The sequence below is a fragment of the Talpa europaea genome, assembly GCF_964194135.1.
Source record: "Talpa europaea genome assembly, chromosome: 8".
NCBI lineage: Eukaryota > Metazoa > Chordata > Mammalia > Eulipotyphla > Talpidae > Talpa > Talpa europaea.
In genome coordinates, this window is record NC_140075.1 from 33,490,501 (window position 1) to 33,517,406 (window position 26,906).

A 26,906-nucleotide genomic window follows, 5' to 3' on the forward strand; every position below is an offset into this window, starting at 1 on the left:
ATTATTTAGTAGGACCTCACTAGATTTTATTAACAATTGGTACCATTTCACTGGATTCTGATCGATCCCTTTTTAAATGTTTAGTAGACTGCCTACTTCTCTATTTGATCACCTTGTATTCGGTTACTGATAAATTTGATTGCCTGAGTCTTGGCAATGGGAGAAAATCTTTAAAATTTCTTTTCGTCAGTTTATCCATTGTGGACCTAGTTTAGTGTATTTCTGTGTCAGATTGTGAAATTTTCATAGTTAGGCAAAATCTAGTGTGATATTAGTGAAGGAATTGAAACTCTTTTTGTTTTTATGATTGCACTAAAACTTTCCTGTCTTGTATTTTTTAGGAAATATTCTGCTGTACGTAGGGATGGCTCTTTCCATTATGTCCATAGTACTACCTTTGGCAACTATTCTTTCATCTCTGTGGATGCCACCTTAAATCCAGGCCCTAAGAGACCCTATAATTTCTTTGGAATTTTAGATGAGGTACAGTAAAAATTTCACTACCCTTTGTAGCTAACCTATTTTACTTTTTTCTTGGATACACATGACTCACACGTAGCTCACTTTTAAGTTATCCTAGGTAAACAATTTCTTACCTAGAAATGCTGGAGAAAAATTTTGCCATGCTCACAAGTATGCTAGAAGAAAATACCAGCTATATCAGCACTGTTATCCTTTTTCTTTTATGAAAATCTAGCAAAGAAATTTACTCAGTAAACATTTATTAAATATTTATTAAATCCAGGATGTACTTCTCAAGATGCCGGACATAGAGCTTTGTAAATGATATAGTATATTTCTAGATCCCTACATTGGCCATTTCTAATTAAATATATTTATTTTAAGAGAAGGGTAACAATTTTCTTAGGTACTTTTGTGAACTAAATGAAAATTGTTGCATGAATAAAAATGTCTGGAAATAAAAATGTCACATCTGAGAACCTCTCATCATTTTATGCTCAGCAAATGTCAACTCATTAAATATTTATTTATTTATTTTTAAGATTTATTTATTTATTTCTACAAGAACCGGGGTACAGGTCAGATGAGCAGCAGGAGGGTGAAAGGATTCACCAGAGACAGAGCGGGGAACAGAACAGGCAGACAGATGAAATACACTGCTGAGGGGAGCAGCGGGCGAGACAGGAGAGGTCTATTGCGCCATGTGGGACTCTCGCCTGCTGGTGGGGATAGAACCAGCGCTGCAGAGGCTGCAGACAGCTTCACAGCGCTGCGCTCAACCACCTGTGCCACCAGGGGAGACCCCTCATTAAATATTTAATAAACATATGCCTGTATGCAAGACATATATGCCCATATGTAAGAATGCAGAGGTGGTGAAACCAAGTCCCTGACCACTTAAGAATATTTAACCTAATGGTGAGGTGAAAGACCAGCATGGAGATAACTAAAATAAAGTGCTATGAGGGTTGAGAGGAGCTTGAAATCAAGTACGCAGAGTAGTATTAAATACAATGTTAAGGGCCTCCCCGGTGGCGCAGCGGTTGAGCGCTGGGTTGCAAAGCTGCCCGCAGCCTCTGCAGCGCCAGTTCGATCCCTGGCTGCTCCCCAGCCACCGGAGGAGAGTCCCGCATGGCTCGCAGACCTTTCCTGCCGCCCGCTGCTTCCCTCAGCAGTGTACTTCGGTCCTTCTGCCTGCTCTGCACCCCGCTCTGGCTCTGGTAAATTCTCTCACCCTCCTGCGCTTCTGACTGTACCCAGTGCTTGTATAAACAAACAAATAAATAAATAAATCTTTAAAAATAAATAAATAGTGTTAAATTAGGCCTTTTATTTAATGAAGGTATATTTTGTTTCTTGTCTATCACGTGTCTTTATAGAGAATTGGTTAGCTTATTTTAATCCTTCTACCTTAAAGTAGTGTTTTTTTAAGATGTGAGTCAAGATTCATCTGCTTGAAAATCAGCTTGTTATCTTACCAAGTAAAGGTTGCCAGGCTTTACCCGAGTCTTACCAAATTACATAGAAACCCTGGGGGTAAGACACAGGAATTTATTGCTATAAGCACTATACAGATAATATTATGGTATATTTACATATGCACAAGTTACTTTTGAAATCAACTTTATGAGGGATAACTTTTATAATATAAAATGCACTGTTTTACGTGAAGAGTTTTGACAAATATATATATATATACTGGAGTAACTGTCACTACAAACAAGATCAAGCTTTCCATCACCTCAGAAAGTTTTTGGGCAGTATTCACCCCTAGTCCCAAAGAAACACTGATTGGTTTTCTATCAGTACAAATTAGTTTTATTTGTTCTCAAATTTTATGTAAATGAAATAAGAAAATGTTGTAGTCATATGTCTGTGAGTCACCCATTTATCCATTATATATGTTTCTGAGAACCACTGAAAATTAGGGGTTCTTTCCTTTTCATTGTTGAGTAGTGTTCCATTGTATGGATGTACTGCAATTTGTTGATAGTTTCCCGCTTTTGGCTGTTATGAGTACAGCTGTTACAAATATTTAGGTCCAAGGCTTTCTGTGGTATGTATGTATGTGTGTGTATATATATATATATATATATATATATATATATATATATATATATATCTTGTGTAGAGGTTTAGTTTCAATATCCTCTTTACAATATGATATACAGGACCAAAAATATTGGTGGTTCTTTTTTTACATTTATAAATAAATTTATAATTTATTGAAAAATGTATGTAATTTAAAGGTGAATGTCAATTTGCTTATTTATCAAATAGGGATAATAACTGTCTTACTTAGCACAGAATTACTTTTGGAATCAAGTGAGTGGTAATGTATGAAACTTAGTTTGAAACTTAGAGAGGTTCATGCAGGTCATTAGTTTATAAGGATTAAGCCCTTGACTTAATTTACCTAGTATTGTGAAACTTTAGGGCAGCTGTTTAACATTAGATTCAGCCTAGGCCTTCATTAAAGGTTCTTCTGTTTTTCTCTCATTTCAGAAACAAATGGAGGAACTTTTATTACTAGCTAAGGAAAGTAGTCAGAGCAACCACAGTATTTGGTTTGGACACTATACAACATCTACTATCCTTTCTCCAGCACCAGGAATTCGGTCAATAATGAGGTGAGTCAGACTTCCAAAATCAAAATAAATTGTTTAAAATTTTTTTGTGTTCCTCTGTTTATCTTGCTTTCCTGAAGAGATATTTTTATTAGTTCGGCATCACAAATTATCTTTGTTCATTACATTTATTTTTCTTTGGTTAGTTCAGCGACAGCTTATTTTTGTGGGCACCTCCATACACTTGGTGGACTGATGCCTGTGTTGCACACTCGTCATGCCCAGGGCACTTTGGAACTTGAGGTGGGAGACTGGAAGGACAACAGAAGGTAAAGGAACAAAATAAAACATACTCATGGAAGTTTTGTTAACACAGTGATAGCTCTCTTTTGGCTATGGTGAGTGATTCCACTTGAGGAAAAGCTTGTGATAGCTCTATGTTTCTGTGGTGACAACGGTATCTGTCAGTCTTTGTCATTATGCAAGTCCTTGTTGCAGCAGTTATGTTTGTCTGAAACTATGTTACCTTATATTTTCAAACTTCATCTGTCAGGAAATAGTTCTGGACTTGAGGGTGCATGAGAAATATGGAGGAGTTATTAAAAAATAAAATTTTCAGGTTCTACCTCTAGAGATTTTGCTTGTGTTGGTCTGGGTTAAGATGCAGGAAATGTCATTTTATAAATGAAGGTTCTCTATGGACTACACTGAGAAACACTAGGAATAGAAATATGTCATATCCCCCCTGAATTATTTATATTGACTGTTCTAGTTGTTGCTATAAGATGGTTATGATTTAAGTTCTTTAAATAGGTGAGAGTGGTTTTATTGAGGTTAAAATCTATGAAACGCTAATTTATCCAGTCAGCGGTATACAGTATACTTTCACATATGTGTGTGTGATTGTGTCTATATACACACATATATATGAATAAATGTGTGTATGAAATAAATACATTTTGAGAATTAATGGGATAGTTTGAGTATAAATAAGTATCATTTCATTGTTTATTATCAATTGCTATTTAACTTATTCAAACCCAGTGCTCTAACAATATTAGGCACTCAGTAAATATTTGTTGAGCTGAATATGTTATCTATTTTTAACTACTTGCATTTATTAAAAAACAGCTTTATATTCTGGAAGTTACTTAGTCATTACAGTTGACTTTTGTAGAAATTGTATGTAACAGCTATTCTTGAAGCCTATAATTAGTTGGCAATGGTAATTACTTTGAGCTAAGATCTATCTATTCATAACCTGTGGCTGGGCTGGGTGTGCTTTTTATCAGATAGCCTTCTTAACCTTTGGTCAGCTTCTTGATTTCGTATAAATACTACAATTACAAGTTAAATGATGTTTGTTACGAAATTCTTTCTTTCTTTTCCCACCTGTTCTCCTGTGTTCCAACCCTGGGGTTTTATTTGGAGTTTTACTGAAAACAAAAACAAAAACAAAAACAAAACCAACTAATCTTTACTTGTCCTTTAAATATTTAAGTTGTGTTAGCGCAATGAATGAGTTTTTAAAAATAATATATTAATAATATTAGGCAGGGCTTTGTTGTGGATGCAATATATCTAAAAATATCAGTGATTTTTAACACAGCAGATATTTAATTTTTAATTTTTGTAAATCTAGTATAATTCCATACAACTCTCTTCCATCGGGTGATTCAGGAATCCAGATTTCCTCCATATGATAATGCTACTCTTTCAACACATTAATTCCAGAGCAGAGAAGAAATCATGGAGACCTCACATCCACTCTTAATTACTTTGAATCAGAAGTGTGATACATGTCACTTCTGTTCACAGCCCATTGGCCAGAACTAGTCACATGGTCTCAACCTAATACCAGGGAGACTGGGAAGTGCAGGGGAGCACATGGAATATTTGGTGAGCACTATTGTTTCTGCCACAGTTAATCATTTCTTAGTTAGAAAATTAGAAAATAACAAAACTTTGGTTACCCTTAATATACTTTTCACAGTGCACTTAGAAAATCAAAACAACTTAGCTTTAATTTCTTTGAAATTGCTGAAATAAAGCTATAAAAATGAAAAATTTCTAATTATATTCATTTTTATGATTTATATGACATTGTTAATGGGATGAAGGATGTCAGGTATTAAGCTTATGATGAATGTCCCATGTTCAAAGTATAGAAATCAGATGAATTAATTCAATAAGCATTTATTTAAAAAATAAAGTATATGCTATATTCCAGACATTGTTCTAGAGTACAGTTAAATTAATTGTTTCAGTCAGATCCCAGTTGTGACAAATGTGAAATATAAATTCATAGTGGCAGAAGAAGAAAAATAAAGAATATTATTTACCCTGCATTTGAATTTATGATCTCTAATGGTACAGTTATTATTTTTTTATATTTGTTCTATATATAACCTTCATGCCTTCTTATGACACGAAATGACTAAGTTACCTTATTGTCCTCTGGTCTCTAGGTACCGGATCTTTGCTTTTGACCATGACCTCTTCAGCTTTGCAGATTGGACTTTTGATGAGTGGCCTGTGGTTCTCATCACCAATCCTAAGTCACTCCTCTATAGTTGTGCTAAACATGAACCACTAGAAAGACTCCTTCGTTCAACACACATCAGGTATGTATCAGTTTTTCAGAATTTACTTTCAGTTTGATATTGATAGAAAATGAATCATTGCGACTGAATCCCATGTGGAAGCTATGAGATGCCCCATTTTAGTTTTCTCAAATATCTAAACATTATGTAAAAATAAATTGCTTACTGTTTCATTCCCATTCACTTAAAAATATATATAATTTCTTAAACTGCCAAAATTTTAAAACTACCCAGGAACCCATAATTCTTTATTAGAGCTATGTATTTTATTCCATCCTTTTTATGTACATGTTTTTACATTGCTGTAATCATAATGGCTATGTTTTTTTGTATCCTGTTTTTTTTAATCTACATTATATATCAGAAACTTGTTTTTTTATTTTGCTATATATAGCCTTCTAAAAACTAAACTTTATGGAACTGGAAATTCAGTTGACATGTGAATTTAACAGTGTAAATTAAATATACTTACAACCTCTTTCAAACATTTCTGAGTTTTCCTTCTCAGACTTTGTTTTTCAGGCCTGTTTTTCCATGGCTGTAATCATAGGACATAGTCTATTCTAATTCCTACTTTTCTGTCTCAACGAGAGTATGTCCCACAGTTTGTCCAACTATTTTCCTGTTTCATTGGTGAACTTTAAGGTTCTTTTTCTAATTTGGGATGAGCATTGGGTACATACAGATTCTTCCTTTATTTGAATAATTTCTTTAGAATTCTAGAAATGGAAGAGTTTTAATTCCTTTATGACTGTTGATAAGAATTACCCAATTACTTTTCTTGTAACTAAGATCATTATTCTTTTATTAAAAATTGTGGTAAACATATGATAATATCAATAGATGCTGGAAAAGCTTTCGACAGTGTACAACACCCATTTATGATAAAGGCCCTTGAAATTCTCAGGATACAAGGAACATACCTCAACATTATAAAGGCCATATATGACAAGCCCATAGTCAATATCATTCTCAATGGTGAAAGTTGAAAGCACTTCCATTAAGATCTGGAACAAGACAAGGATCTCCACTCTCCCCATTGCTTTTAAATATAATACTGGAAGTCCTAGCTAGAGCAATAAGAGAAGAGAAAGACATACAAGGAATCCAAATAGGGAAGGTAGAAGTAAAGCTATCACTATTCACAGATGATATGATAATATACATAGAGAACCCCCAAAACTCCACAGAAAAAACTAATCAAACTAATCAACCAATTAGTTGATCAACTAATCAACTTTAGTAAAGTGGCAGGACACAAAATCAACATGCAAAAATCAGTAGCCTTCCTATACACAAACAATAAATCTGAAGAAGAAATCATGAAAACCATCCCTTTTATTATTGAAACAAAAAAAATAAAATACTTGGGAATAAACCTAACAAATGAGGTAAAGGACCTATACAAAGAAAACTATAAAACAATGTTAAAAGAAATAAAAGAAGACACAAAGAAATGGAAAGACATCCCCTGCTCATGGATTGGAAGAACTGACATTATCAAAATGGCCATCCTACCAATAACAATTTACAGATTCAATGCTATTCCAATAAAAATTTCAATGACATTCTTCAAAGAAATAGAACAAATATTGGTGAAATTCATATGGAGCCACCAAAAACCCTGAATAGCCAAAGCTCTCCTGAGGAAAAAAAGAAGGGAATGGCGGTATCACACGCCCAGACTTCAAATTATACTATAAAGCCATGCAGACACACAGACCAATGGAACCGAATAGAAAATCCAGAAATAAACCCACAGATTTACAGTCAACTAATCTTTGACAAAGGAACAAAGAATATGCAATAGAGCAAAGAAAGTTTGTTCAGTAAATGGTGCTGGGAAAACTGGGTCACTACATGCAAAAGAATGAAGCTTGACTACTACCTCACACCTTGCACAAAAACCAACTCAAAATGGATTAAAGAACTAGACATAAGACCTGAAACCATAAAATATGTAGAAGGAAATATAGGTAAAACACTACATGACATGCACCTTGGTAACATCTTTAAAGACACATCGCCCAAAGCAGTGATAGTGAAGGAAAAGATAAACAGCTGGGACTACATCAAATTAAAGAGCTTCTGTATAGCAGAAGAGACAGTAACCAAAACAGAGACACCCCACTGATTGGGAGAAAATTTTTGCACACAACACTAATGACAAAGGACTGATCACAAAAATCTACAAAGAGCTGACAAGACTCAACAAAAACAAAGTAAACAACCCAGTCAAAAAATGAGCAGATGCGCTAAAAAGAAAACTTCTCCAGGGAGGAAACGCAAGTGGCCAATAGGCATATGAAAAAATGTTCAACATTACTGATAATCAGGGAAATGCAAATCAAAACTACAATGAGATACCATCTTACACCAGTGAGAATGGTACAGATTAAAAAAAATAGCAACAACAAATGTTGTCGAGGATGTGAGAAAAGAACTCTCCTGCACTGCTGGTGGGAGTGCAAACTGGTCCAACCACTATGGAGAGCTGTGTGGAGGTTCCTCAATTTGCTAAAGATGGAGCTTCCATATGATCCAGCAATTCCACTCCTAGGTACTTACCCAAAGGACACGGCAGGGTGGAACAAGCACTGCAGAGGTGCAGAAGCTTCACAGAGGCTGCGGAAGCTTCACAGTGCTGCACTCAACTGCCTGTGCCACTAGGGAGGCCCTTAATTTTTTTTTTTTTTTTGACTAGTGAGGTAGTCAGACTTTTTTGATAGGTGTTAGGTATCAGATTTATTCGTTCTTCCATTTCATCTATTCTGCTTTCACTGCTTTTCCCAGAGTTCTTTAGCTCCTCCATTAATTCTTTTATCTCCTGCATTTCTTTTACTTCCCTCTTTAGGGACTCAATTTTATTCTTCTGATCACTGATTATTTTTCCCGTATCGTTTTTGACTTCCTTCAGTTTTTTAATCATGGCAATTTTAAATTCTCTTTATGGAAGGCTCAGAAGTTCTTCCAAGCCACTATCATTGCAATCTGGTGCGTGATTTTCTTTTTGTGGTGTGTCTTTTTCCTGAGGAGTTGCTAGGTTGCATGTAGTTTTTCTTCTCCCTGCTGCCTGTTTTCTAATTTGCGCTATGCTTTGGGACACTGTGTTGCTGGTACTGGCCGGCATCTTTTTGGTGTGCTCTTTCTGGGATTTCGGAAACTGGTGGTCCAAACGAGTCAAATACTGTTATGACAGAAGTCCAGTGAGGCAGTGGTACTTTGAATATGTTAATGATCGCTGTCAAGAAATATCTCCTCCTTCTGTGTTTGTTTAATTCCAAAGGTGTGTCTTGAAGTCCCACAGACTTCCCTGGAGGTGGGGCAGCTGGATTGCACTCTGGACTCCAAATCACTGGATCCCCCTCTGGGCTCCAACTCCCTGCCAGGGGGGACCAGGCTTGTGGGGGCCTTCAGCTCACCTCTGGCTCCTCAGCGAGCCTTCTTCCAGTTTCAAGAAGTCTTTATTTTTATTTTTTTTTAAATAATAAATTTTATTTTTATATTCCCCTATAATTGCAGCCCCCCCATTCTTACCCCAATCCCTCCCCTCCCACCCCCGCCCCCCTAAAAGTGTCTCTGGTTCATAGTTTTTGGTTGATTTTGATTTTCACTTTCTTATAGTTATTCATTTTCCTGGTCCCTTATTTCAGTTTTCTAGATTCCTGCTATAAGTGAGACCATCCGGTATTTTTCTTTTTCTTTTTGGCTTATTTCGCTGAGCATGATCCCTTCCAGAGCCATCCATGTTGCTGCAAATTGCATGTGTTTATCTTTTTTGAATGTTGAGTAATATTCCATGGTATATATGTACCACATCTTCTTGATCCAGTCATCTATATTTGGGCATTTGGGTTGTTTCCAAAGCTTAGCTATTGTAAACAGTGCTGCTATAAACATAGGGGTGCAGGTGTTCTTTGGAATTGATGTTTCTGTGTCCTTTGGGTAAATACCTAGGAGTGGAATTGCTGGATCATATGGAAGCTCTATGTTTAGTAGGTCCAGAAATCTCCACACAGCTCTCCACAGTGGTTGGACCAGTTTGCACTCCCACCAACAGTGCAGAAGAGTTCCTTTTTCTCCACACCCTCGCCAACATTTGCTGTTGCTAGTTTTTTTAATATGTGCCATTCTCACTGGTGTAAGATGGTATCTCATGGTAGTTTTGATTTGCATTTCCCTGATGACAAGTGATGTTGAACATTTTTTCATATGCCTGTTGGCCATTTGCATTTCCTCTTCAGAGAAGTTTCTTTTTAGCTCTTCTGCCCATTTTTTGACTGGATTATTTTCTTTGTTGTTGTTGAGTCTCATCAGCTCTTTGCAGATTTTTGTGATCAGTCCTTTGTCATTAGTGTTGTGTGCAAAAATGTTCTCCCAGTTGGTGGGGTTTCTCTTTGTTTTTATTATTGTCTCTTTTGCTGTGCAGAAGCTCTTTAATTTGATGTAGTCCCAGCTGTTTATCTTTGCCTTCACTATCACTGCTTTGGGTGATGTGTCTGTAAAGATGTCTTTGATGTGCAAATCATGTAGTGTTTCGCCTATATTTCCTTCTATATATTTTATGGTTTCAGGTCTTATGTCTAGTTCTTTAATCCATTTTGAGTTGATTTTTGTGTATGGTGTGAGGTAGTGGTCAAGCTTCATTCTTTTGCATGTAGTGACCCAGTTTTCCCAGCACCATTTATTGAACAAACTTTCTTTGCTCCAATGCATAGTCTTTGCTCCTTTGTCAAAGATTAGTTGACCATAAATCTGTGGGTTTATTTCTGGATTTTCTATTTGATTCCATTGGTCTGTATGTCTGTTCTTGTTCCAGTACCATGCAGTTTTGATGATTATGGCTTTGTAGTATAGTTTGAAGTCTGGGAGTGTGATGCCTCCATTGCCTTCTTTTTTTTTCAGGAGAGCTTTGGCTATTCGGGGTTTTTGGTGAGTCCATATGAATTTCATCAATAATTGTTCTATTTCTTTGAAGAATGACATTGAAATTTTGATTGGAATAGCATTGAATCTGTATATTGCTTTTGGAAGGATGGCCATTTTAATAATGTTTATTCTTCCAATCCATGAGCAGGGGATGTCTCTCCATTTCTTTGTGTCTTCTTCTATTTCTTTTAACAGTGTTTTATAGTTTTCTTTGTAAAGGTCCTTTACCTCTTTTGTTAGATTTATTCCCAAATATTTGATTTTTTTTGTTTCAATAACAAAAGGGATGGTTTTTTTCATTTCTTCTTCTTCAGATTTATTGTTTGTGTATAGGAAGGCTACTGACTTTTGCGTGTTGATTTTGTATCCTGCCACTTTACTGAACTGATTGATGAGTTGAATTAGCTTTTCTGTGGAGTTTTTGGAGTTCTCTATGTATAATATCATATCGTCTGCAAATAGTGATAGTTTGACTTCTTCTTTTCCTATTTGGATTCCTTGGATGTCTTTCTCTTGTCTTATTGCTCTGGCTAGGACTTCCAGTATTATATTGAAAAGCAGTGGTGAGAATGGACATCCTTGTCTTGTTCCAGATCTTAATGGAATTGCTTTCAGCTTTTCACCATTGAGAATGATACTGGCTGTTGGCTTGTCATAGATGGCCTTTATGATGTTGAGGTATGTTCCTTGTATCCCAAGAATTTCAAGGGCTTTTATCATGAATGGGTGTTGCACTTTGTCGAAAGCTTTCTCAGCATCTATTGATATTATCATATGGTTTTTATATTTCTTTTTGTTGATGTGTTGGATAACGTTGATTGATTTTCGGATGTTAAACCATCCTTGTGTCCCTGGAATGAATCCTACTTGGTCGTGGTGAATTATCTTATGGATACATTGTTGGATTCTGATAGCTAAAATTTTATTGAGTATTTTTGCATCAGTGTTCATTAGGGAGATTGGCCCGTAGTTTTCCTTTTTTGTGTTGTCCTTGTTCGGTTTTGGTATTAGTGTAATGTTGGCTTCATAAAACATGTTTGGTATTGTCCCTTCCTTCTCAATTTTTTGGAAGAGTTTGTGAAGGATAGGCACTAATTCGTCTCTGAATGTTTGGTAGAATTCATTTGTAAATCCATCAGGTCCTGGGCTTTTGTTTTTGGGGAGGTTTTTGATTACCATTTCAATTTCGCTGCTTGTAATTGGTCTGTTTAGGTGTTCTATTTCTTCTTTATCTAGCTTTGGGTGATTGTAGAGTTGTAGGAATTTGTCCATCTCCTCTAGATTGTTAAACTTGTTTCCATATAACTGTTCATAGTAGTTACTGATTATTCTTTTGATTTCTGCTGTGTCCGTTGTGATTTCTCCTCTTTCATTGATGATCCTGTTTATTTGTGCTTTCTCCCTTTTTTCCTTTGTGAGCCTGGCTAGGGTTTTGTCTATTTTATTGATTTTTTCAAAGAACCAGCTCTTGGTTTCATTGATCTTTTGGATTGTTTTTTTAGTTTCAATTTCATTTATTTCTGCTTTGGTTTTTATTATTTCTTTTCTTCTACTGGTTTTGGGGTTTTTTTGTTGTTCTTTTTCTAGATCTTTGAGCTTTGAGATTAGGTTGTTTCTTTGAGTTTTTTCTTGTTTCTTGATGTGAGCTTCTATTGCTATATATTTTCCTCTTATTACTGCTTTTGCTGCATCCCATACATTAAGGATATTGGTGTCCTCCTTGTCGTTCAATTCAAAGAATTTTTTAATTTCTTCTTTGATCTCCTCATTAGTCCAGTGGTCTTCCAGTAGTGTGGTTTTTAATCTCCATGAGGTAGGAAAGTTCCTTGCCTTCTTTTTATGGTTTATTTCTAGTTTGATGCCTTCATGGTCAGAAAAGATGGTTGATATGATTTCAATCTTGGTGTATCTGTTGATGTTTGTCTTGTGCGCCAGTATGTGATCGATCCTGGAGAATGATCCGTGTGCGCTTGAGAAAAATGTGTACTCCCTTTTTTGGGGGTTTAGTGTCCTATAGATGTCTGTTAAGCCCAATTGCTCTAGGTCCTTATTTAGAGCTTTGGTTTCTTTACTTATTTTTTGTCTTGTTGATCTATCCATTGTTGATAGTGGTGTGTTGAAGTCTCCCACTACGTATGTGTTTTCTCTGATGTCTGTTTTCAGAGAGGACAACAGTTGTCTGATATATTTTGGTGCTCCTTCGTTTGGTGAGTATATGTTAATGAGTGTTATTTCTTCTTGAAGTATTGTCCCCTTGATCATAATGTAGTGGCCATTGGGGTCTCTTTTTATCTTTTTGAGTTTGAAATCTGTTTTATCTGATATAAGTATAGCTGTTCCTGCTTTCTTTTTGGTCCATTTGCTTGTAGGATTGTTTTCCATCCTTTAACTTTGAGCCTATTTTTATCTTTTGTAGCTAAATGTGTTTCCTGGAGACAGCAAAAGGTTGGGTTTTGTTTCTTAATCCAGGCTGCAACTCTGTGTCTTTTTATTGAAGAGTTTAGTCTATTTACATTTAGAGTTAATATTGATATGTTAGCATCTGTATTTGCCATTGTGTTTGTCTTTCCTTTGATTTTATTTATTTATTCTTTTAATAACTGAAGGAAGGTCTCTGTTCTAAAAGGGCGAGTCGGAGTCGCACTTTCCTGTGCGTGCGGTCTGCCCTGGCTTTGGCTGCCTGTTCCCCCTCTGGGCTCAGGCTGCTGGCCAGAAGAGGCCTGGCATGGGGGTGCTTCCCAGATCACCTCTGGCTCCTCGGGGAGCCTTCTGCTTGTTTCAAGCAGTCTTTATTGAAGGAAGGTCCCTGTTCTAAAATGGCGAGTCAGAAGGTATCAGATTTAAATGTTATATTCTCGGAAAGGGCTTAGTAGCCTTAGCACTATTTATGACAGTACTACTTCCAGTCAGATATATTGGAAACCAAATGAGTAGATACGAGGCTTGGTATTAGATTAACAAAGTGAGATGTCTTATCTGTATTCTCTTCCTATGAGAAAAATAAAGCGTTTCTTCAGAATGAACTTTGAATCCACAACAGATTGATCTTTCAAAGACAATTGATTTTCTTTTTAATAAGTAAAGGAATAATTTCTAATTTCTCAATTCAGGCTTGATGACTTATAGAATTCCAAAAGTCACCATTCAGAAAGAAACTGGGTTATATGAGTAGTCATCAATGAACAGTGGTCAAATGTGATGGTTCTGTCAATACTTACAAAATCTTTTCAAGTGTAATAAGGTTATTCTCCTTTATGAAAACCATGACAAATACCTAAAACCATATGTTTGAATGTGCTCTCTTTTTAGGGTTTTGGCTTTTTCCCTATCCTCCATTGCTTCTGTCACAGTTAAGATTGATGGAGTTCATTTAGGGCAGGCTGTTCATTTGTCTGGGCCTATTTTCATACTCAAGTGGAATCCAAGAAGCTACAGTAATGGTACACACAACATAGAAGTAATTGTCCAGGTAAGTTAGCAATTTTCAATTTTCTGTATATATATGATTAAACTGAAACACTGTTGAACTCTGATTTGGCTTAATGTTTTTTCAGTTCACTGGTAAAGCGAAAACTAACTTAATAAAAATTTTAATTTATTGTATTTAGTGTATTATATTGAAAACGGGCACTTAGGAGTAACTCTACTATTAGACTAAAAACTCGGCAGAGGAGATGAGTCTGCAGCTACTGGCCAGGTAGCTGACCCAGGGAATCATTCTTTTTTTTTCTTTCTTCCAACTTTGGCCACAGTCTTTTAAAAATGGTAGCAAATTCCTGTTATACCTGAAGATAATAGGAAAAGTCAGAAAATATGTATTTATATAACTATGCCTTTGATTGCTGTCTCCAAGTATAGGAAAATTGTGATAGGGAATTTTCAAGTCATCAAAGACATTTCGTTGAAGAAGTACACATTGATAGCATATGCAGCAGCAGTCTGTCTGTCCTTATTCTGATTCAGCTTCGGGCATTTAGTGCACTAGCACCTGCTAGAGTAGAAAATGATCATATCATCATTAACAAAGTAGAACATTTCATCAAAATGAAACTCTTTAGGAGATTGACTGTGTTCAGAAATTACGTTTTTGTTAAGCTGCAAATTTCTACAACTATGATTTGATGACAGTTTTTAGCTATTTACTTTCATGTTAAGTCTTAGTTTGGTGATGACAAATAATCCTTCAGAAAACACATGCAATTACCTTGATCATTGTCACAGAGAAGGCTTTGAGCAGGAACTATTTTTTTTTTTTTAAGATTTTTTTTTATTTATATAAGCACTGGGTACAGTCAGAAGTGTGGGAGTGTGAGGGCAGAGCAGAGCAGGCAGACTGACGAAGTACACTGTTGAGGGGAGCAGCAGGCAGCAGGAGAGGTCTGCGCGCCCTCTGGGACCCTTGCCTGGTGGCCAGGGATCGAACCGGTGTTGCAGAGGCTGCAGGCAGCTTCGCAACCAAGCGTTGAGCAGGAACTATTGACTGAGCTCCTTCTAAGGAAATACTAGACACCTAGATTTTTTTTTTTTACTTAATCCATATAGTGATTGTATGTGGTGTGGTGTATAGTTGTATCCCTAATTCACAGATGAGGAAATAAGAGAAGGCGCTTTGCAGTGCCACCCATGTTTAAAGTACACTGCTTTGGAGAGAGAAGTAACTCACAGTGACGATGAGCAGGGAGGGGTAGCTGGGAATGAACTTTTAATATCTTTTTTCATTTTTTTAAATGAAGAAAGGCATTAAAATTTGGATCTTTTTTTTTTTTTAAAGATTAATTAATTAATTAATTAATTAATACAAGCACTGGGTACAGTCAGAAGCGCGGGAGGGTGAGAGAATTCACCAGAGCCAGAGCAGGGAGCAGAGCAGGCAGAAGGACCGAAGTACACTGCTGAGGGGAGCAGCGGGTGGCAGAAGAGGTCTGCGTGCCATGTGGGACCCTCCTCCGGTGGCCAGGGAGCAACCGGGGATCGAACAGGTGCTGCAGAGGCTGCGGGCAGCTTCGCAACCCAGCGCTCAACCGCTGTGCCACCGGGGAGGCCCAAAATTTGGATCATTTTTAAAAGATTTTACAAGTACAAAGACTTGATAATACCTAGAATAAATTATTCCCTATTTTTACAGTCATGGGGAAAAAGCAGTAGCACTATGTGAGACCTGCTCGCTATGGAGTGGGCCAGTTTCATTCAAAATTCCAAATCCTGGGAATGCTTTACAACCTTAGTTAACTTCTGAGGAAAAAGACATATTTCACATTCTTTCAAACATTTTTGTCTGCTTAGTTTAATCCTAAGTAAAAATGTGAAATCACATACACTTTTTATATGTTTAACATTCTTATATTATTGCACTATAATCTGCACATCAAAAGCTACATAAATAGTAGTTTGGTATGTTTTGACATAAATATACACCCTTTAAATAATCACTGTGATCAATACAATAGATCATCCTCAGAAGTTTTCTTGTGATCCTTTACATCTGCCTTCTTTCCAATCTCATTTCCAAGCAACCACTGCTCTGTTTTCAGTTTATATGTATAACTTAAAAAAAATTATTGAATAGGGAATCTGGTCTCCTCATTCATGAATGGGAAAGTTCTGTCCTTTTAAATACAGCACACTATAGATAAAGTCTGCATTGAAACTCAAAATCTGTGAGAGAAAACATCAATTTAGTATCATATATTTTACCTACTATATTTATTGAATAAGGTTCTTGGCAGAAACAACATCTAAACTGTTAAATCAGGTTTCCTTGTTCCTGAATATCAGTGTCACCTGGGAACGTCTCAGCAATGCAGATTATCAGGTCCCATCCCAAACCTATAATTCAGAAATTCTAGAGATGGGACCCACCAGTCTGTTTTAACAGTCCTTCCAGGTGATTCCTGTATGCACTGAAGTTGAGAATCAGTGCTTTAGATTATTGTTCCTACTTTGCCAATTTAAAGACTCTAGCACTCACTGTATGTTAAAAATAAAGAAAATCTCTGCTCTAATACAAGAGCATATTATTTAAAGTAAGAACATATTCAGCAATAATTGTTAGATAAATACTGATATAAGTTTGTTTTGCTATTTAAGAGCATTTTTATATGTTGGGGAATGCAAATATGAAAGAGATAATAATATGATGAATTCCCATGTATCCATCAGCCAACTTCAACATCATGGACCAATGTTAGTTCATCTACCCCCTATCCACTTCCCTCTTCCCTGCACCGTGATGTCATATCCTCTGTAAATATGTCTATATGAATCCCTAACAGATAAGGACTATTTTTAAAAAATGTATCACACCTGAAAACCTAAGAGCATTCCTTAATATCAAACTAGCTAGTATGCAGTTCTCCCAATTTTATATATAGATATGTATACTGCATTTGGTTGGTTCAAATCAGAATCTAAACAAGGCTCAAATAGTGCATTCAGCAGTTTTTCACTTCATCTTACTCTACTTGAAGATCTCTCCCCCTCTCCCGTTTTCCCCCTTGCAGTGCATTTGCTTTGGAAACTGCATCTTCTATCCTGTAGTTTCTTATATTCTGGATTTTTGCTGTTTATATTCATATGGTATAATTTACCTTCTCTTGTTTTTCTAATGGGTGATTAGATTTAAGAGTTGATGACATGTGAGTCTGTTTGCCGGCAAGAATACTTCCTTTGGGGCCTCCCCGGTGGCGCAGCGGTTGAGCGCTGGGTTGCGAAGCTGCCCGCAGCCACTGCGGCGCCGGTTCGATCCCCGGCTGCTCCCCGGCCACCGGAGGAGGATCCCACATGGCGCGCAGACCTCTCCTGCCGCCCACTGCTCCCCTCAGCAGTGTACCTCGGTCCTTCTGCCTGCTCTGCTCCCTGCTCTGGCTCTGGTGAATTCTCTCACCCTCCCGCGCTTCTGACTGTACCCAGTGCATGTATAAACGAAACAAACGAACAAACAAACAAATAAATAAATAAAACATGCCTCTATAAAAGAAAAAAAAATTAAAAAAAAAAAAAAAAGAATACTTCCTTTGGTGTTTCATGCTTTCATTAATTTACCTTCTCTTGTTTTTCTAATGGGTGATTAGATTTAAGAGTTGATGACATGTGAGTCTGTTTGCCGGCAAGAATACTTCCTTTGGGGCCTCCCCAGTGGCGCAGCGGTTGAGCGCTGGGTTGCGAAGCTGCCCGCAGCCACTGCGGCGCCGGTTCGATCCCCGGCTGCTCCCCGGCCACCGGAGGAGGATCCCACATGGCGCGCAGACCTCTCCTGCCGCCCACTGCTCCCCTCAGCAGTGTACCTCGGTCCTTCTGCCTGCTCTGCTCCCTGCTCTGGCTCTGGTGAATTCTCTCACCCTCCCGCGCTTCTGACTGTACCCAGTGCATGTATAAACGAAACAAACGAACAAACAAACAAATAAATAAATAAAACATGCCTCTATAAAAGAAAAAAAAATTAAAAAAAAAAAAAAAAGAATACTTCCTTTGGTGTTTCATGCTTTCATTAATTTACCTTCTCTTGTTTTTCTAATGGGTGATTAGATTTAAGAGTTGATGACATGTGAGTCTGTTTGCCGGCAAGAATACTTCCTTTGGGGCCTCCCCAGTGGCGCAGCGGTTGAGCGCTGGGTTGCGAAGCTGCCCGCAGCCACTGCGGCGCCGGTTCGATCCCCGGCTGCTCCCCGGCCACCGGAGGAGGATCCCACATGGCGCGCAGACCTCTCCTGCCGCCCACTGCTCCCCTCAGCAGTGTACCTCGGTCCTTCTGCCTGCTCTGCTCCCTGCTCTGGCTCTGGTGAATTCTCTCACCCTCCCGCGCTTCTGACTGTACCCAGTGCATGTATAAACGAAACAAACGAACAAACAAACAAATAAATAAATAAAACATGCCTCTATAAAAGAAAAAAAAATTAAAAAAAAAAATAAAAAAAAAGAATACTTCCTTTGGTGTTTCATGCTTTCATCAGAGCCTGTAATATCTGATTGCCTCTCTTTTACTAATATTAAGATTGACCAATGTGTTCAGGTATTGTTAGCCTTATCCAGTGGTATGGTGGTAAATTATAATCAGTTGGTCTATTTGGTTTTCATATCAAATATAAAATTACGAAGAAATTCAAAATTCAAAGAAATTCAAATTAAAGTGCTTATAGGAAGAACCAAAAGTAAGTAGAAAAAAATGCAGCTATTCAGATATAACTGACAAGTTATAGGAAATTTAATATTGGAACATTGTCCATATTTAAATGCTCAAAAGAGTTACTTCTTTGCTGTGCTTATAACTAGGATTCTGCAGGAAGAAGTAAAAGTGTTCACCACATATTTTCTATTCAAGAAGATATTCATCTCAGATTTGATCCCCTGGCATCATTTATTCTCCTTACCGATCACTGCATCGTGGTAAGTAAATTGTACTGTTATGTGTTTACTGGATTTGATAGGTTCAAACTCACAAGTAAATCATATGTGACAATAAAACTGAACCTTTTTTTTAAAGATTTATTTTTTTTTATTTATGCATGCAAGAACTGGGGTGAAGGCCAGAGGTGCAGGGGGGAGGTGAGAGGATTCACCAGAGACAGAGTGAGGAACAGAACTGGCAGATCTACTGAAATACACTGCTGAGGGAAGGAGTGGGCAAGACAGGAGAGGTCTGCTGCGCCATGTGGGTCAGCTCCCTGGCCGGGAATTGAACTCAGGCCAGGCCGTAGTGGGTGGCATAGTGGCTGGCAGTAGTTTCATAGCACTGAGACTTTAACCCCTTTTCCACCAGGGAGGCCCCAGTACGTTTAGTTTTTAATATACACCATTAAATTCTTTTCCAGAGAAGTTGTGGCAGTTTGTACACATTTCTGAGAGAAAATACACCTCACCTATGTTATTGGGTATTAACATAAAATACATGAAAGATACACACTACAAGCTTGAGAAGAAAACTTAAGCCTCCTTTAATTACATTTCTCACAGATAGCTTGTATATAGCCTCACAGACTTAAAAGACTGAATGATTAATTTACTTTTATTTACTTTTATTTCTTGACTCAACTTTTTAAAAATATGTCTAATAGGCATTGTTATCTAATTTTTACAAATTTTTGTGTTCATTTTTCTTTGGGGATTTTTAATAGTCACTTAGGTCAGTTATATCAATGCTTTGGGAGCATCAATATACTTAACGAATTGCCTGGGAATATTAGTAAAGGGCAAATTCTAATTCAGTAAGGCTAAGATGGGACCTGAGTTTTTGCATTCTTAACAGGCTCAAGGTGATTCCAGTGATGTTCTAAGGACCATGGAACATGGAAAAAGAAAATGGAAAAAGAAAATGTAGTCCTGTTCACTCAGGCTGCAGTTTACAGTTTACTGTGTACCTTTTTTTTTTTTTTTAAGATTTATTTATTTATACAGGAACTGGGGTACAGGCCAGAGGCACAGGAGGGCAAGAGAATTCACCAGAGACAGAGGGGAACAGAACAGGCAGATGGACCAAAGACACTACTGAGGGGAGCAGCAGGCGAGACAGGAGAGGTCTGCCGCGCCATGTGGGTTTCTCCCTGGCTGGCGGGGGATCGAACCTGTGGTGCAGAGGCTGTGGACAGCTTCACAGCACGGCACGCAACCCGCTGTGCCACCAGGGAGGCCCTGTACCTTTTTTTTTTAAACTCATACAAGTTTAAATAAAACAAAAACAATTAGACATCTCAGTGCAATCAAGAATCTTTAAATTTCATCACTTTATATAATTGTATAAAATTACTTAGTTTCTCCATTGGTGTAAGTAGCCAAATTTTGAAAGAGTAATGCTGAGGCAACTTATAATTTTCATTTTTGAAAATGATATTGTTTTGATTCTCTTTGATCCTATTTTTTTTCATATAGTAATTTCTGCTAATGACATACTTTCCATTTTTGTTATGGAGGCCATTTTAAAAGCCTTGACTGAAGCTGTACCCATATATCTATTTCACATTTATTTCTCTGCAGGCTCGGGTTCTTTTTGTGATGATTGTGCTGATTCAACTCACCATTCTCATTATTTTTAGGCATCGAGGATTTACAGAACATAAAGGTTAGTCATGGTTCTTTTTATTATTAGAAGAATTTATATTAAAGTATCACATAATGGCCTTACTATTATCAGTTGATGAATATCAATATAAATTGTCTTTGCCTGAGCTCTGTGAGGTACATTCTTCAGACTGTCACAATTTTTCCACAATATGTAATTGGAGAAATCTTAAAAATTTTTCAGTTTTTTTTTTTTTATAAGATTTATTTATTTATTTATACAAGCACTGGGTACAGTCAGAAGCACGGGAGGGTGAGAGAATTCACCAGAGCCAGAGTGGGGAGCAGAACAGGCAGACTGACGAAGTACAGTGGCCAGGGTCCAAAGCGGTACTGCAAAGGCTGCAGGCAACTTTGCAGCTCAGCGCTCAACTGTTGTACCACCGGGGAGGCTCAGTTTTTCAGTTTTTTGCTGCTACATGTTATTGAAATGAGTCTCTCCCAAAATGGGAGGGAAATACAGTGTAGCTCAAAATGACCAAAAATCTCTGCTAGACATTAAAGCTCTTCTCTAATCTGGTCTTAACTAGCTAACCATAACTTCAACTAGTTACCTGTATCATCCTAGATAATTTTCACTGTTCCCTAATTACTCCATGCTCATTTCTGCTTGTGTGCTTTTGTCCAGACTATTAAAGCTACCTGGAATTATTTTTCTAAACTTATCTCAAGTCTGAGTGAACTGACTTATCAGGATTCTTATCCAATTCTGAATTTAAATTGATATCATCTGTATAGTTACATATAACAGTTTGCTGAATATGTAGTAGATAGCCCGTGGAAGCCTTCTAGAAAATGTTATAAAGAAGTTGAACTTTGCATGTGTTCACTGGATATTTCAAATTTATTCTGTTTAGGACCTCCAGGATTTATAATTTTGACATCATTTTCCCTTCATGTCTTGAGCAAAATAAACATCTTCTACTATTCTGTGTTGTTGCTGACCTTATACACAGTCCTGGGTAAGTCCTTTAGGAAACCTGAGATTGCAGAGAATTCTACCCAAGATTATATTGAGAATTTTGAAAATAGAGTCATTTAGGTTCTTGAGAACATAACAAGCAGCACATGGCTCCTCTTAAGTCATTTCCTAAAACATGGTCTTGGGAGATAGAATTCTTTCCTGACTTATTTAAAGGACATTTCATTGATACCAAGTAAACTTAAGGGCACCAAGAAGACCATGACAGAATTAATACTTGTGTAGAAACCTAATGGATGGAAGTTTAGCTTAAATACCATCTCTTCATGACAGCCTTCTTTTATTGCCTTAGAGTTTTTCCTTTATTTCATTACACTTTTTATTTCCTTTATTACTTTATCTGAATTTATTATTATCTTCTGTGCTTATTTTTTTTTAAAGATTTATTTATTTATGCATACAAGAATTGGAGTACAAGCCAGAGGTGAGGTGGGGATGGAGAGGATCTACCAGAGACAGAGTGGGGAACTGAACAGGCAGACTGACTGAAATACACTGTTGAGGGCAGCAGCGGGCAAGACAGGAGAGGTCTACTGCACCATCTGGGTAGCTCCCTGGCTGGCCAGGGATCGAACTTGTGCTGCAGAGGCTGCAGATAGCTTCACAGTGCTGTGCTTAACCCTTGCACCACCAGGGAGGCCCTCTTATGTACTTACCATCACTCCCCTCGTTAGAATATCCATTAATGTCTTGTCTAACTTTCCCCTCTGTGCCCAGCACTAAGAACAGTCCTTAATATGTAGTTCAGTTTAATAATTACTAATGTGCGGTTCCTAAAAACTCAACTTAAAAAAGATAGACTATGAAATGAGCAATGAATTTTAAGCATATCTGAGCTCTTCTGTTATATTGATTATTATATCCGATATTTGCAAAGTGAAAGCAGAAAATACTGCAGATATTTTAATGCTCTTTGCTGATGTCTTTTAGTGACTAAAAGTCAATTAGAAGTAGATTATCCTGTATGTTGATTAGTCTTTACACTTTTTTTTTAAAGATTTATTTATCTATTATTTATTTATTTATACATACATACAAGCACTGGGTACAGTCAGAAGCACGGGAGTGTGAGAGAATTTACCAGAGCCAGTGCGGGAAACAGTACAGGCAGACCAATGATACACTGCTGAGGGGAGCAGCGGGCGGCAGGAGAGGTCTGCACGCCATGTGGGACCCTTGCCGGTGGCTGGGAATCGAACCGGCGCTGCAGAGGCTGCGGGCAGCCTCGCAGCCCAGTGCTCAACCACTGCTCCACTGGGGAGGCCCTACTTTACACTTTCATTCCATCTTTGGGCTTTTCTTTGCACATCAGTAACTCCTACCAGAGAGTAGAACATTGTTAAATTTAAAAGATGACACATTATGATTCTGTGTAACAAGCTAAGGCAGATTCCGCCTGGAGGTACATTTCTTTGTAAGATTGGTTGAAGCTGTTTTACACACTTGTCTCATACTAGGACGCAAAGCAAAAAAACATTAAAAAGGTAGAAGTTGCTTCATTTAAAGTTAGGACTTGAAAGAAAAATACTTTTTGAGGCCAGTGTGTATCTAATTGAGTTTATATAATATATACCTGAGAAGATGACCTATGGATTTTTAATCCTGAACTCTCATAAGTATTTGCATTTTGAGACAAGATGTCATACTGTATCTTAGTCACTGTTAGCAATATACTAGTTCCAGAAACCTGCACACTGAGAAGGAGCAGTCAATAATAGTACAGAGGAGAGAAAAGTTACTCTGGCATTCTTTATGAAAAATTAAAATAAAGAAGCAAGTCCGGGTTTCCCAGATGGCCTAGGGATTAAGTCTCAGTGCTATCACCGCTATTGCCTGAGTTCAATCCCCAGCCAGGGAGCTAATCCACATATGGTGTAGCATATCTCACCTGTCTCACCTGCTGTATTTACCCTTACTAGTGTGTTTCAGTAAATCTGCCTGTTCTGCTCCCCACTCTGTCTCTGGTGAATCCTCTCACCCCCGCACCTCAAGCCTACACCCCAGTTCTATGCAAAAAAAAAAAAAAAAAAGATAGCTTAACTTTGTACCTGTTATCCCTGAGTAAGGAGTTGATGTACAAAGTAGTAACTGTGGGTCAGCAAGAGAAGGTTAAAGTACATTATTAATATTAATATGAAAAAGAATGCAGTTTGGAAAGATTAAAGTGATTCAAGTTTTATTCTGTAAAGGAGTATCTCAGTTATCTGAAAAATTAATTTCTATGCTTCTTAAAATAAATTAATGTATTATATTGAGGTTATTAGATTCTATCTAATGTATTATATTGAGGTTATTAGATTCTATCGCAAATAGAATCTTCTAAAATATGTAAATGTATTCCAATCTGTTTTGGTGTCCAGAAACTGCATATCTATTCCAGATATAGCATATACTCAAGGTAATTTTAAAATCCAGAGAAATATGTAACAAAGGAAAAAGTTGGTTTGCTAGGACATTGGGTACAGCATACAAATGAACAAAGAAAGGCTATGGAAATAAAATGCTTATAGATTATCACATATTTCTTCATTATATGCATCTCATGATATGTGTTATCAGAGTCATTGTTATTTAATCTCTTTTCCTGTCCATTGCCTCTTTCAGGACCGTGGTTTGTTGGCGAAATCACTACAGGCAAATTCGGTTGCTGCTTTTCCTTTGGAATCTTTGTCAGTGGGCGTTTCCTACAAGGCAGCCTAACATATGTAGTTGGAATTCTCCAGGTAAGAAGTCAGAAATGTAATTTAGGAACATCTTGGCTTTGTTGGAATCGTTGTGTAACAGTTATGAATTAAATCCAAAACCCCAAATTAAACATCATAGACCATGTTTCCTAATTTACTGGCAAGGCATTCTTTAACTGTGTGTTTGTGTATTTGCACACACCTTTAAAGTGCTTTGCTTTTTTTCCTGTCATTCACTCATAAATATCTAAAATACATTTTTGACTGCAGGGTTTATATTTTGTTTTTGTTTGTTTCACTGTGCCTTTTCATTAACGAAAAATTAAATAAGGGATTTATGGTAGGATAAATGATAGACTTCTGAGTAACCCAAGATTGATTATGAAAGAAGGAAAATGTGCCAGAGGGAGGAAAGAAAATAGACAATGGAGAAAAGTGAGTCAGTTATCCAATGGGAGGTATCCAGGGCAGAAACCAGACCTCAGCTTTTTCGTAATACACTTATTTAATAAATCCTGATGGATTGGGTTTACATTTGGATTGAGTCCTTTAAAACAAACACACAGCAAAAAGTTCTGACTCAGCGAATCTCCATAAATAGGTTTGAAAAGTCCTTACCTAATAATTTATTAACTCACCTAATGGTACTAATGAACCAAAATCAAAAGTGATAATCTGAAATTTTGGAAGAGATACAAAAACATTGCTCAAAATGAGTTCACAACCAGAGCAGGAGCATCATAACATGATTAACAGGATTAGAGACAAATAAGAAAGACCACCAATAATGAACCAGAAGATTCTCTGTGTAGCAGCATTTTATATGTGAGTAGGTCTTAGGTCTAGTTTAGTTTTCTATTATGTCGATGGAGGCTGTCTCTCAGGAGCACTCTTTTTTTTAATTTATATATATTCTACATCATTGTTCATTTTTAAACAGTGCCCCTCCCCTCAGGTGTAGTCCCCATAGAATTTCCTTCACGACTTCACCTGTGCACCATCACCACAGCCTGTACTCCTCCCTCTGATCTCTCTCCCTCCTCCTCCTCTGCAGGATGTCTCTGGTTTATAATTGTCCATTTGTTTTTGTTTTGTTGTGTTGTGTTTTGTATTGTTATTATTTCTTCCCCCTGATGTCTTATTTGGTTCCCCTGTATTCCTCCCATATGTGAAAGTATCCGATATTTTTCTTTTTCCTTCTGAATTATTTCACTGAGCATGATGCCTTCTAGCTCTATCCATGTTACTACGAATGGCATTAGTTTATCATTGCTGAATAGTATTCCATTGTGTATATATACCACGTCTTCTTGGTCCAGTCATCTGTTTTCGGGCATTTGGGTTGTTTCCAGGTTTTACCTATTATAAATAGTGATGCAATAAACATAGTAGTACAAATATTCTTTTGAATCAGTATTTTTGTGCCCTTTGGGTAGATCCCTAGGAGTAGAATTGCTGGGTCATATGGTAGCTTCAGGAGCACTCTTATACCAAGTAAAACCTGAGACTTAATGAAAGATGGGTTTGTATTCATATTTTAATAAATAGTACACCGATGGATTTTATGTATATATTTTATATATCAGAGGCCCATGACCCCTAAATCTGTCTCTGACCTAGACCTCTTGTTTGTACTTCAAGTACCTATATATTCAACTGCTATTTCACATCTTTGCTTAGATGTCTAGACATATCAGCTTGATATTATGGAACTAATAGAACTTTTAATTTCTATCCCCAAACTTCTCCTCCCTTTCTTTTCAATTTCCGTAATGGCTCCACCATTCACCTAGTTTCACCAGGAGAAATCCCCAGTTCTCCCCGTTCCCTCATACCCTGTATCTAGTTCCCCAGCAAGAATCTTGTTTGATCTACCCTCCAGTACATATCTTGAATCCTCCACTTCTTTCCATCTCTGTTACCACCTCTAGTCTAAGTCATAATTAATTCTTCCCTGGCAAATTTCTTAACTGGTCTTTCCACTGCTGCTCTTGCCTCCCTACTCTCAGTTCACCATAGAGCATCCACTGTGGTTTTAAAAAACCTTAATTGGCTCACTCACTCCTCAGCTTAAAAAATGCTTTAAGCAGAGCATTGACAAGATATAGGTCCTGTGCTGATTCCCACCTGGCTTATCATGTTCCAGGCTCATTGACCTTAAAAAGGCCAAGACCCCTTCCACCTCTGGGCTTTTCATTTGTCTCTTCTGCCTGGAATGCACTTCCCTCCACAAACTCATTCCTGTCCTTCGGGCCTCCAAGAGTTCATTTCCAGGTTATTCTCCCTTGGTCCAATTCTTTCCTTCATTGAATTTATCACTGTCTGTACTTGTTTATTTTTTAGTTTCTGTTCTCCCATTAGAGTGCAAGCTCTATGACATATCCTTTCTGACTTGTTCACCACTATGCCCCTAGCCTTAATGCCTAGCACAGTGCCTGCCACATACTGGACGCTCAATAATTATATGGTGAATGAGTGAATCACACCACAGCTAAACTTGGATTATAACTTAAATCTTCTAATTTGTATTCCAGTACTCACTATGCCACTTAAATTAAAAAAACTATTAAGAAAAAAAATTGATACCCAAATATCCCCCTCACTCTGACCCCCAAAAAGAGTGTGTATT

General features: G+C 37.3%; 1 protein-coding gene across 4 annotated transcripts in view; it reads left to right on the forward strand.

Moving 5' to 3' along the window:
- Window positions 1-26,906, forward strand: part of TMEM62 (transmembrane protein 62) — a gene marked incomplete at both ends in the record, with an annotated part of 35,385 nt that overhangs the window by 7,573 nt on the left and 906 nt on the right. For 2 of the 4 annotated variants that reach the window (XM_084240356.1, XM_084240358.1), the window contains 9 exons: window positions 342-483; window positions 2,968-3,092; window positions 3,236-3,358; window positions 5,498-5,653; window positions 13,871-14,030; window positions 18,830-18,943; window positions 20,528-20,612; window positions 21,469-21,573; window positions 24,198-24,316. In XM_084240356.1, coding sequence (XP_084096482.1) covers window positions 342-483; window positions 2,968-3,092; window positions 3,236-3,358; window positions 5,498-5,653; window positions 13,871-14,030; window positions 18,830-18,943; window positions 20,528-20,612; window positions 21,469-21,573; window positions 24,198-24,316 — 1,129 coding nt within the window. The remainder of the gene's footprint in view (window positions 1-341; window positions 484-2,967; window positions 3,093-3,235; window positions 3,359-5,497; window positions 5,654-13,870; window positions 14,031-18,829; window positions 18,944-20,527; window positions 20,613-21,468; window positions 21,574-24,197; window positions 24,317-26,906) is intronic. The other 2 variants (XM_084240357.1, XM_084240359.1) reach the window with 1 other exon arrangement.